A 12909-nucleotide genomic window follows, 5' to 3' on the forward strand; every position below is an offset into this window, starting at 1 on the left:
TGTGTGACTGCGTCCCAGTAGTCTGTTCTGTGTTCCAGCTTTCAGCCCCATAGGCAGAGATGCCAGGATGAATTTGAGAGATGCAATGTTATATCATGGCTCTTTCGACGGTTGCCAGGACAACACTATGCTGTTCTGCACAGAGAGACTTTTTTATAGGGATGGGAAAGTGGGGGTGTGATAGACAGGAGGAAATTCATCTGAATAGTTCAGAAATGTACATTTGGTGACAGTAAGGTATGTAAAAAATATCAGTGGACAAGTACAGCAAAGGTACAGTGTGTCTCCACTTTACATCCCTCCACTCTGTGTGTTTTAAACCACTCAAGTTTATAATTGCAACAGCCAGGGAAGGTAACTACAAATCTGCTTTCCTTGTAAATGACCAATCTGTTATTCTGTAGCTTCTCCCTCTCCCAGCAGCCACTGAAGAGACTCATTATAAATAGGGGATCCACTGTGAGCCATGAACATAGAGGAAATCAAAGCCTTTGCTGAAACACGAATCAGTCCATGTCACTTTAGATTGAGAGTGGGGAGCTTGCTCATTACACTGCTTTCTCTCAGACTCATGAGAACTGATGAGAGCGAACTGATGGCCGCATTCTATGTCACACACCATTTGCCAGGCGACTCCTTCATTTAACTGAACCTGGATGGGTTTAATCTATGTTGGGCGCTATAATAATTGACACCATTTTTAGGGTAGTCAATTGAGAATAATTTTACGTAGTCCTAAAGAGGTAACACCCCCTGCAGAGAGACAGACAGAGGGTGTTGGAGACAGAACTAGGGCCATCCATAATTGAAGCGGCTCTCAAGCTGCTGGACTGGATTCAAGAGGGCGCAAAGGAAGAAGCCATCTGATATTCAGCTGCACCTGATTTCTCTCTCTCTGACACCTTCATTTACTCTCTCTTGCCTGCTCACTCACTTCATCGCTCACAGATACACATGTCACACGTACTTTAGGATGAACGCTGTTTCCTGCATCCCCACACTCATTTAAGTTCCTAATTTTAACTTTGTGTTACCCATTCTCTCTCCCCCACTGCATCTGCTCTTCTACTTTCTTTCACTTTCCCTGCATTTCCCTCTCTGTTGCTCATCCTGTCTCCCGTCATGCACATGTCTTTCAGAGACACAAGCTGTCCACTGTATGCACTCAAACGCAGCTTCATCCGAGAACGTGAGAGAGAGTGCAAGCAAAACGGCATGAGGGCTGATCTTGTTTGCACAGCAGTGGATCTACAAGAATTGGTTTAACAGAGAATGATTTGTCACGTCATATCATCATCAGTCATCACATCCGGCTTGCCTTGAGGCTATAGAGCGTCATTGACTAGTTACTTGTTATTCTTAAAGACAGTTCACACACCATGGTGGTGTTGAATTAGCAGCATCAACTCTAATAATGTCCATCATAAAGACAAGGAGTTTTTAGACATTGGTATGTATCCCATATGTAAAATTCAATGGCTTCTGTGGAGTTTCCAAATGTTTCAGTAATTTTGTATGAAAATAGTGTCAGGCTAAGTAATTTAAAACAAGGCCAAATAAAGTAGATCATTTCACTGATAAAAGTAAATGACAAGATCCAGGTTCAAGATGAGCTGAAACAATTAGGTGGTTATTTAATTAGTAGTCAATTGACAGGAAATTACTGGGCAACTACTTTGATAATCAAGCTTCATTGAGCTTCTCAAATGTGAGAATCGACTGCTTGTCTTGGTCTTACAGTATATGATACTATACTGAATGTCTGGGTTTTGGACTAGCTATTTGAACTAAAGAAGCAATCTGAATATGTCAGTTGCAATAGATTACAATAATGACAATAATGGTTCATTGCATTTAAGATTCAGAACTATATTAGATAACTTAAGATGTATATGTTAATCAAGTCAGAGAACAGATTATCCACAGCAGGGTCTGATGGTGATGATTTTGAAGTATAACATCTTGGTGCCCAGAGTGAGGTATTTCTAGTTTTGTTGAAGATGATGGATATTTTTCAACAGTGAGACTGAGTGATTGTCACAATCTGAAGTTTCTACTTTAAAATGGGACATTTTAAAGGCGAAGAAAAAAACTAATCTTTGTGAGCATCACTGAAGCACAACCAACTTTATTATATTTAAAATGTCACTATTTATAGCATGACATTTTCAGTCTCATTTGCTATTTGACAGTTAGAGCTTTTACCATGTACGAAGCTTATGGATTTCTTGATACACCAAAGACCCTGAGAGCCTGCTCTTTGGTATGGAAAGCAAGACACTGTGATTATATCTGAATCAGTGAATGGAGAGGCAGATAGAGCAATTTTTGCTGAGTAAATATGTGCTGCGTTGTTAGAACAGTTTATTTTTACTCAGTGATTTTTGAAGCTGTCATTAAGACAACGAGATTTACATGTGTTATCTCTATCTTGGGCAATTTATTTGTAGCACTGAATGCATTCATTAACAACTAAGAGGCTGTCGACCAACAAGCACTGATTGATTGATTGCTTGATTGATTGCTTGCTTGCTTACTTGCTTGATTGATTGATTGATTGATTGATTGATTTTATATGACAATTTTATTTAAAAAAAACACCAGCTCTACCAGGGCATTGAGTGCTTACATAAAAGGAAAAGTCAGGATAACACAACAAAGCCCTAAGACTTATTTCCACTATGGTCCCTTTGGGTATGGTGGGTGTGCAGGGAAGAGGTGAAGATGGCAGATCTGACATGGCAAGAATGACACAAAAACATTAATCAAAACAATAATACAATACAATACAATCATCACCGTTGCCTACACTGTCACTCAGCAAGTTATTCACTGTATTAACAACATCAATCTCTACCTCAGTGCCCTGTTGGACAATGCCTGGCCCTACTTGCCACTCACAAACTGTACAACTGTACATCTGAAATAAATACATCAATATAAAAACATCATTTCACAGCCCCCTCAGCAGATTATATACAAGTCTGGGTCTGTACATAATAATTAAAATAAATAAGCTACATCAATACAAAACCAAGAAAATAAAATGAAGAAAGACACCATATTATCACACATAATATCCTACTGGACATATCCTCTGAGCCAATTCTTAAGCACCAGCTTGAAAACTCCCAAGCTGCACCTGGGAGGAACAAAATCAGCAGAAATACCCCTAGAGGAATGGCTGTGAATATCCCTCACCTGGATGAAATCATTTTTTAGGTAGGAGGGAGGGACAGTACCATGCATAATCTTATGTACAATGCACAACTCAATCTGAGTTTTTCCTGTACTTTCAACCTCCAAAGGCTCAAGGTGTCAAGATGAGTTCTCTTGGGGAGATTCAGAATAACCCTAACTACCTTGTTTTGAAAAGTCTGAAGTCTGTTTTTAAGGTATGAAGTTAGGCCATTGTACCATGAACAGCAGGCATAGTCAAAATCTGGCTGGACAAGAGCTCCTGCCAGGGTCACCATTGCTTTCCGGTCCAGAAATTTTGAAGTTCTGGCTAAGAAGCATGTTCTTTGATTGACCTTGGTGAGCACCTTTTCGGCCTGGCCCACTCCTGACATAAGGCTATCCAGCACACAGCCAAGGTAATTGACTGACTCTTTAGCTGCAAGCACAGCGTCACCAACAATAACAACATTAAATCCAGGGGACCCTTTCAATTTTATATTTTACCCACACATGGATTCCATTTTGCCTAAGTGGTGTGACAGCTTGACAGCATCCACCTGCTGATATTAAACAGTTCTGCACTCAGCATACTTTCAACTATGCTTTTATCTTTATGGGAAACCAGTACTGCAGAGTCATCTGCAAAAAGAGTTCACATGAAGTGATAGAATTCAGGTCATTTATAAATAAGAGGAAAAACAGTGGTCCAAGTACACTCCCTTGTGGAACCCCACAATCTTACAGACCTAGGATGAGACATTGTCCCATCAACATCTAACACCTGCTTCCTGTCTTTCAGATAAGACCTAACCCATCTGGCTGCTGCATCATTTAAACCAATGGCTTTCAGTTTGGACAATAAAATAGCATGATCAACTGTATCAAATGCCTTCTATAGATCTAACATTGCCATACCACAAAAATACCTTTGTCTACGCACCTCCTGATGTAGTCAGCTAAATACAATAAACAGGTGTTGGTGAAGTGGGATTTTCAAAAGCCAGACTGAAATGCACACAGTAAATTGTGTGAGGACAGGAAGTTGTCAATCTGATTAAAAATGATCTTCTCAAGAATGACCTTGTGTGCTCTGTCTTAATCTTAGACAGAGCACACAAGGTAGAAACAGGCCTACAGTTTCCTTGATCAAATTCACTCCCTTTCCTGTAGAGAGGAATCACTCAAGTTTAAGATCACTGAGGAAAACCTCGCTCAATAGACAGATTTACAGTATGGGTGATGCATGGAGTAATGATTTCAGCCACATCTCTGAAGAATCTAGCTGGAATATTATCAAAACCAGTTGCTTTGGAGCAGTTGAGCTTGTTGAGCATCTCAAGCACAACTGCCTGAGACACCTGTGTCAAGGAGAAGCCATCAGCTTGAACCCCTTGCTGAGAGTAGTACTGATGGACAGAGTGCATCATGTGCTGTGCATAGAGCACCAAGAACCAGAGGGGGCACCAAACCATGGGATGCCCTTGCTCCCACTACGCCCAGTTCTGGTCCACCTCCCTCTGCATTTTCCAGTGCTCTTCTTCCCAGGTGATCAGTCGGCATGGAAGTGTCTTCAGTCCCATCTCGACTAGCCTCCTTGGCAACGAGACGACCCCGATGTGATGTCACCGGCCCGGAGCATTGATGTATATGCCCCAATAATAGCAGGCAGAAGGATATGATTAGATAGTTAGTTGGACGTTTGCCACCTTGCTTGATTGGGTACCAACAGGGATACAAGAAAGTCTTGAGCGCTTTCTTTCCATAGCCAAAATGTTTATGAAGGGAAGACAAAACACAAGAAAGAAATCTATAGGTTAAAATGCCACCAACATGCCAAACTTGCCAGACTTTCCACTCGGACATTGACATATTGAGCCATCCAACCATTGACTGCAGTGTTAGTTACTATAGAGCATTCTTCAACATAAGATTTGAAACAGGTGTTGTGCTTCTTGGTCAGGCATTGTTTTTTCATTTGGATTTGCTTTAGATGAGAACAGATCTGATCTTGAAAATCCAGCCCCTAACTATTTTATTGTGTAATTACATTGAGAAGCATTAACATTTAAATAGACCATGTGGTTATCTTTAACAAAATGCTGCCAAAGGGAAACAAACCCAAATCCAAAGTCTTGGCAACTTTCCAACATTTACTTTAAAGCCACATAATAGAGTGACTCTGTCACTGACTGAATGGAAAATGACTCATTCTTAGGTGTCTTCCTTTTACTCTCACCCATTTTGCTCTCACCTCATCATGGAACCTTACATGAGGAGTATTATGTTTTTTCAAATAAACTGTTCTTTGCTAAAGTAAAATTGCCACCAAAAGGGGAGATATATTTTTTTAGAGGAATCAACTCTTGACACAAGATCAACAGAGTACCCTGTGTTTATCACAGAGAGGTTTCAATAATTATATAAGTAAAATCACTTTTGTGTTACAGTATAACTGCAAGAATAAGTAGCACTGTGAAAAATTATGTTAAAGAGGATTATACATATCTGTAAAACCATCCTTTATGCAGTGATGGGCTATAAACAAGTATCCAGTCTACATCTGTTTCTATGTTTGACCTTGAAATAATTATTAGCTAATTTGTTTGCCTGTTCCTTATGAATTAATTTATCCAGCAGTTTTTGATATTATGTGATTATAATTATGCAAAATGTATCATCATGTGTCTTAAACAAAACTCACATAATATATCCACAAAAACTACTACTTCTACATTATGCAGAATGACTACTGCAGTATCCTCTGTTCTCTTACATGGGCAGAGGTTTATTTTTTCCATCACTAAAGACTAGAAACAAAGACTAAAATGCATAAATCTGGGGGATGATGATCGCAAGACGCAAATCAAAATAGCAAAATGCATCACTCTGCCTTTCCAAGTGTTGACTGAGTTAAGTAGAGGCACAGTTCAGAGAATATATCTAGGTTAATTATAAAATAAATAACAGTCACTCACATTACATAGAGCCTTAAGCGATGCAGGTGAAAAATGACTTACAAGATCAGAATACCACATTTATAAGACTCTCTGGGAAAATATGTGAAACAATGAGGGGTGGCCTTTGACAAAAATCAAAATGACACAAAAGTCAAATTTGAGGATAGCTTGCCTGTTCTGAATCTGAGATTGTTCTTGAAGCAAGTGCAGTAAACAGCTCAGCATCTAAATGTCAAGTACAGGGGTTTGGAATAAACTTTTGCACTTTACTGTAAATGACAGCTACTTCTCCTACAGAGGTCATAGAAATATATGCACTGGAAGGCAAAAAGACCAGTACAGTAAGTGAAGGCACAAATCATAGAGCATTAAGAATGTACCAGAGATTGTGCTGACGAGCAGAATCTCCTTCACGGACTGTAAAGGACAGTGGGCGATGGGTTTATGCAGACCCTGGGTCACAGGATTAGAAGACTGCCTCCCAGAAACCCCAATCATCCACCACTAGAGGAGCAATCAGCTTGCCACAATGACATTTCTCCTGTAATTCCAACACAGCAGACGGTAGATATATAGTGCCTGAGATCTGTTTGTTTGTGTGTGTGTATGTGTGTGCATGTGTGCACGTGCGTGTGAGTTGGATCAGGGGAAGGACAAAAGATTTACATAAAAACTTCTGTGTTGTGGCTTAAATGGCCACAACTTGAAATCCTTTAGTCTTAATTTATTTCATGCTTCAGTTTCTTGGATGTCTGGTTGACCTGGTTTTCATTTATTCAATGTTTTTATTGCAGTATTGCTCAAAGTAAGACAACTAGTACTGCCTTAGTCTTATTGTGGCCCATTCTTTTTCACTTTGTTCATTACTATTGCATTTCAAAAAGATTATAAAAGGTTACATATACTAGAAGAAGTAAAAAGTAGTAGAAGTAGTAGAAATACATATATGAAGATTTAAAAGGTACATAAATATAACACTTCATTGTCCCCAGATGACATGATTACTAAAAGTGGAAACTGGAAAGATAAAATCATGATAACTCATGATTAACTGTACAGCTATACTTGCTTATCGTTAAAAAGATTATAAGAGCAGTCTGTCTTGTTAAAACAGGTGTATGACCTTCCCTGGAGACGCTCTGAGTCAGGTGAGAGGAAAACACTGAGGTAATTAGAGGCACAGGATACAGGATGGTAATGAGGCCTTTTCCCCCGCTGAAGGGTCCGACAGTCAGAAGCCCTCCAGTTCTTTTTATCCAAGTCTCCTGTGGGCACGCCAGTGGAGGCAGGGCGTTTGGCCGTCATTGATTTCCCCTCTCCAATGCACCGGTTTTGAAGATCAATGCAACATGAAGGTATTTGTGTCCTCATTAATGCTGTTTGCTCAGCGGATCGATGCAGACTGAACCCCCAGCTTGGCTTGGCTGACAATACACCGGCCTACAGAGACATCAGACCTGTTATGGTCAAGTCTAAAGTACTTAAATCCTTTAATGCGGCAATAATACAGTATAAAAATACTCTATTTTGAGCGAGAGTCCTCCATTCTGAACTTAAGTCAACCAAAAGCAACAAACTATTTACAGTAAAATGTGCTCAAGCATAAAAAGTGAAAGTACAGCACTTGGTCTCATGTTCCCCTTTAGGTTGCTTTCTGCTACTAACATGTCTTATAGCCTTCAAAGAACATGCTTGTTTTAGTTAATTAGTTCAACACATATTCCCAGAAGGTTTCAACATAACATTATCTTGTTCTTAAGCAATACTGTTCACTAATAGGAGTGCTCACTAATGGTTCCAGTGTGCTGATTTTTAAAAATACCTCCACAGAACATCTGGAGAACCTGCATCTTTTATCACACAAGAAAGTTGTTGATATGTTAAAGAAACTGTCTTGATGAAAATTTCATCATCAATCATCAAATTATTGCCAGAAAATTTCTGCAACCAAAAATTATTTACCAGAATCTTAATCTTCAAAGTAACTACAACTACTAATGTCAATGACCCTCTGAAAAGTAGCAGTCAAGTACAAACTTGTACAAAATGGAACTTTCAGTAAATGTTCTTTGACAATTTGTGTGAAATTTATGGCAAACATAAAATAAGACATGCTGCAACTCCCATTAGAGGGGCAGGATCTCATCTCATACACTGGAAAGCAAAGGGCAACTGTAGTATTTATGATATGGATCAAGCCTCTTATCCAGTTACTATGGTGCTTTTCAGGCTACTCAAAGTTCAGTAAAGACAGTATAAAAAAAAGGCTATGGGTTGCATACTGACCATCTCAAGGAGACTGAAAACAAAGCTGACATTCCACTCTGCCTATTCTATAACTTTATCTCACTCTTTCAACCTTTGACCTCACACATCTATGTCTCCAAGGATACTATCATTTGTAACTGTTCTGTGAACCGTCTTTGACCAAATCTACATCACCTCTCTCCCTCTGGGGCTTCTCATTCCTGCATAACTATGAATTACACACATACACACACACACACACACACATAATCAATCTTTAAAGACCAAACCACTGCCACTGATCCAGAGCTCCTATCACACATCAAATGTCAAAATAAATCCCCTTGACAGCATCTTGTTTCATTATCCATGAAAAAATCTGTCTGTCTGTGAGCAGAGTTAAATTTGAACTCTTTCCACAGATCAGGAGCCAAAGATGGTGACACTTTGGTTACTCCGCCTGGCGCTAGGTGGTGGGAACAAGCAGGAAGCAGCGGGCCTATACAGGATTTTTTGGAAGTGGTTTACTCAGCAATTACCGTTCAATATTTTAGCAAACAATACATATATTTGAGATGTTACTGAGAATGTTTCAGGCGTTTAACAGGATGTTTTAATATTGTATACTGTTAAATAGCTAAATAACCACTTTTGGATACTGCTCTCAAGTACAAACTATTCCATTTGTTTTTGCAAACTTTTCTTTTCTGCAGCAATAACTAACACGCAAGAAAAAGAAATTCTGTAGCCGATGAGCTCAGCTAAAGTGCACCATGGGACTGAATGGTTTCATTCTTCTTCTCTTTTGCCAAAATACAGTATACTTTATGTACTGTAATCGCATGGCTCTAACAGTGGGTGGCTGAGCGATTTTATTTGATCATCATTAAAAGCTCACTATAACTCCACTGCAGTATCAACAATCATCAGTGATTAAAAAAAAAAAAAAAAAAGATAGAGCGGGCCTAATGGTTTATTTCCATTGCGGTCCTCCAACAAACAACTCAAACACCGAGCACATGTGGGTGATCTCCACATATGCCTTATAAAACTATTAAATCTTAAATCTGCCATAGTGAAACTTTACCAGCACTTAGCTGTTATGCAAGGAGGTTTAATCACATGAATACATATGTCATTGTTAGAGTAGAGCCCACTACATGAACTCTCCCTGAACCAGCACAGTTGATGCGACTGGTTTAAACTTTCACTCTGGAGCTCGCCTTGTAACTCATCAAAACAATACCAGCTGTCATGCCAAGTCATGATCTGCATGCAGTATTCATAAGTAGCATTTGCACACCAATAGATTATTTAAACTATGGATGTTCAGTCATAGTCAATCACAGACAGTTGTCAGGTCTGTGAATACTAACGGTATGTTAAAATGTTTACGTCAGATAACGTGGCTGAATAGATGCTGAGTAACATCTGTTTATACAACACTGCACAGAAATTATTCTCTTTTTTTGGGGAAGATGAGAACTGAGAGTAAGAGGAGGAGAGGCCAAACAGTGAAAGCACGCACCCTCTAATGTGAACTATCTCCCCATTAGTCTTTAGGGAAGTGAGCTACATCCTTCCCAGGGTGCCCTGGCTATAATGAACATCTTTCCCAGCCACCCAGCGACTGCATCACTTCAAAACTGGACTTCACAGCAAAAGGAAACCTTCGCGGCTGCTCCCCCCCTCAGGGTTCTAAATGGGTGCCCTCAGTGATTTGCTGCTGCAAAATGCTCCAGATAAAGCCGACTCAGAACTAAAAATTACCCACTGTGTACCTTGAGTGTTAGACAATGTAAAAGTCACCTTTCACACATCTACGTATCTTGTATTAACACTGCAGGTGGTTCTGTTTTGTGCAGCACACAACAAAAACAAAATTCAAACACTATAACACAAATCTTGAGTGTTTTTCAGCCATTCTTATAAGTCTATAATGGTGGAAAAGAGACCAAAACATGGGGATTACTTTTGGAGAGGGAGTGAAAGCAGCATACATTCTAAAGTAAGACCACAGCAACAGCTTCATGTCACAATCTGCACCTGAGCCCATAAAGACAGTCCCCAAGCACTCACCATCCTTGCGGTGGTAGGTGATCTCCACCTTGCGCTCCTCTGAGCCCAGCAGCGCCTGGGCCACCTGGGCCACAGCGTGCCGACTGGTGAACTGGCCGTGCAGGAAGTCACAAGTGCACGGCTTCTGCATGACATCCGGCCTGGAGAAGCCCGTCATCTCGCAGAAGCCGTCATTACAGTAGATAATAGCGCAGTTCTGCACCCGGGCATTGGCTATGATGAATTTCTTATCTGTCAAGGGGTAGAGGAGAAATTGAGGGAGGGAGAACGTTAATTTGTTCATGAGAGAACATCACCTAAACATATTCAATCATTTATTATTAAAGTAATAAATATATAAAGAGGAATATGAGAGATGATGTAAAATGTTTTATTTCACAAAAATAGGTGGGTGGGATAGGTTTGAGATTATCCTCCATTGCATCCCGAAATATAGGTGCTCAGCTGTTCAGCTCAGTGAATAAACAATAATACTTTATAAGCAGACTGGATTTATTAAACTTGTTCAATAAATTATGTGCTTATGAAGCTTATAGCACTTTCTTTTGTTGAAAAATAGAATTTGTCCATTGTAGCCTACATGCATCGCAAACCACATTCTTTGTTTGGGGAATCCTACTATTCCGCATTTTAGCTAAAATAATAATAAGTGACGTGAGCCTGTTTTCCCACATTTTCAGCTGTAAGAGCAGATTTATGGCACAAGTGATTATGAGTTACTCCTTTGCTTTATCCAATAGGCCTCCAAACATGGTGTTTGGCAACAAAGCACTGAGAATATGAAACTACACACAACTGGAGGCTTTATAAGGGCAATTGAGGTAATCCTGGGATATAATCTCAAAGTAATCCAATACTTGTTTCTCATATGCAGCTTTTTTAACTACACTGGAGTAGAAGAGTACAAGAGGTACTCCAGCAATACAGAACTATAAAACAAGCCGGGTGCTTGATAAGGTAACTGGATAATTAACTTACTTTTCATGGCTCTCTAACATACAGCCTCTATTAAAATCACTGGAAAAACAGAATTAGTCTAATAATCTCTATCACAAGCCTGGTTTTTATAACCAAAAGGCCTATTAAGCTATTATTAAGTATTCTAAGGATGCAGCAGGACACAAAAGGAAGGCAGCACAATACAGCGCACCCACACAAACACTGGACACCAGGAAAAGGCACTCACTTTGTCCTTCGAATTTCCGAATAATTACTCCCAAAAATGTGTTTTGTGGCGCAACATGACCCCTCCGGACAGGCATGATTCTCCTCCAAAAATAATGATGATAAAAAATCTTTGGCTGTCCAAGTAAGAGCAAGCCAGTCCCCCAAAACGCCTTCCGTCAAGTTCTAGCAGGCGACAACCGAAGCCAGAGGGGCTCCCCGTTTTCTTTGTCACCAGTCAGTCATCCTCGTAAGAAAATCTCCCCCTTCTGCTTTTTTTTTTTTTTTCTTTTTTACCCCCGACCCCCCGTGTTTCCCTTATTTCAACTCCGATGCGTCCCCGGTTGAGCGCATCGCAGAGGCTTCCCTGCGCTCCTTGCCGATGTGAAGCTGGAAAGAAAGGAGTCGGTAAACCGCAGTTTAACCAACATCTCACCGTCGCTCCTCGAAAGCGCTGTGCGCGTTTGTGTCTGTGCGTGAGTGGCTGTGCGTGTGTGCGCGTTGGGGGTCTATTGTTGTGAAGAGAAGACTGATGGTCTCTGAGGCCAATGGCTGAGAGGCTGACGGACCGGAGAGGCGCAACACAGACACTGCGAAGGGAAAAACCCACATGGATGCGTAGACAAAGCGGCAGACGGAGAGATAGTAGGGGCAGGGCTGGAAGGTAACGGAGTACTTGTAACGCGTTACAGTGAGCTCAGCCTGCTACTCCCTGCTTTGTGTAACGAGGGGATTATATAATTTGTAGTATACACAATTTAATTACCCTCTAACCTGTATTATCTGTCTAATTTCACGCTAACTCTACCTTCCGTTCATTTTCAACACAGCAGGTAAAATGTAGGCAGCTTTTTAAGTGATTCTCCTCCTGGAAGTACTCACATTACTTTGATTTTATGATGCAAATGATGAAGAGTAGCAGCCTATTGAAACAAAATGGCAACAAATCACGACTAAGAGTAATGAAACATTACTTTGGACACTAATGAGTGATTACTTTTGGCGCACCTGTGACTACTTTCTGAGTCACGCGCCCAGCGGTAATGGGAAGGGCTGACGTCAGGGCAGGGCGCGCAGGTGTATCGCCTATCTCATTAAGGGACAGCCCCTGGCCACGATTAGGTTGAACGGACGTGTTTTAAATGTCTTGTCTAGCCTCGAGTTTCCGATTTACTTTCATCACATTGTTTGTATCAAATGTGCCAGGGCTCCACTGACACTGCCTCGGAGTGAAGGAGGCCCGCTGCTCTGCACGAACAGGCGCTGGCCATGGTGCTGCCGA

General features: G+C 40.6%; 1 protein-coding gene across 4 annotated transcripts in view; it reads right to left on the minus strand.

Moving 5' to 3' along the window:
• Positions 1 to 12634, minus strand: part of kcnh7 (potassium channel, voltage gated eag related subfamily H, member 7) — a 70402-nt gene extending 57768 nt beyond the window's left edge. For 3 of the 4 annotated variants that reach the window (XM_044344880.1, XM_044344879.1, XM_044344878.1), the window contains exons 1-2: positions 11650 to 12496; positions 10464 to 10694 (exon numbers count right to left, since the gene is read on the minus strand). In XM_044344880.1, coding sequence (XP_044200815.1) covers positions 10464 to 10694; positions 11650 to 11725 — 307 coding nt within the window. In that variant the 5' untranslated portion in view covers positions 11726 to 12496. The other variant, XM_044344881.1, reaches the window with a different exon arrangement.
• Positions 12635 to 12909: the final 275 nt, after the last annotated feature.

Source organism: Thunnus albacares, chromosome 24 (genome assembly GCF_914725855.1).
Source record: "Thunnus albacares chromosome 24, fThuAlb1.1, whole genome shotgun sequence".
Classification (NCBI taxonomy): Eukaryota; Metazoa; Chordata; class Actinopteri; order Scombriformes; family Scombridae; genus Thunnus; species Thunnus albacares.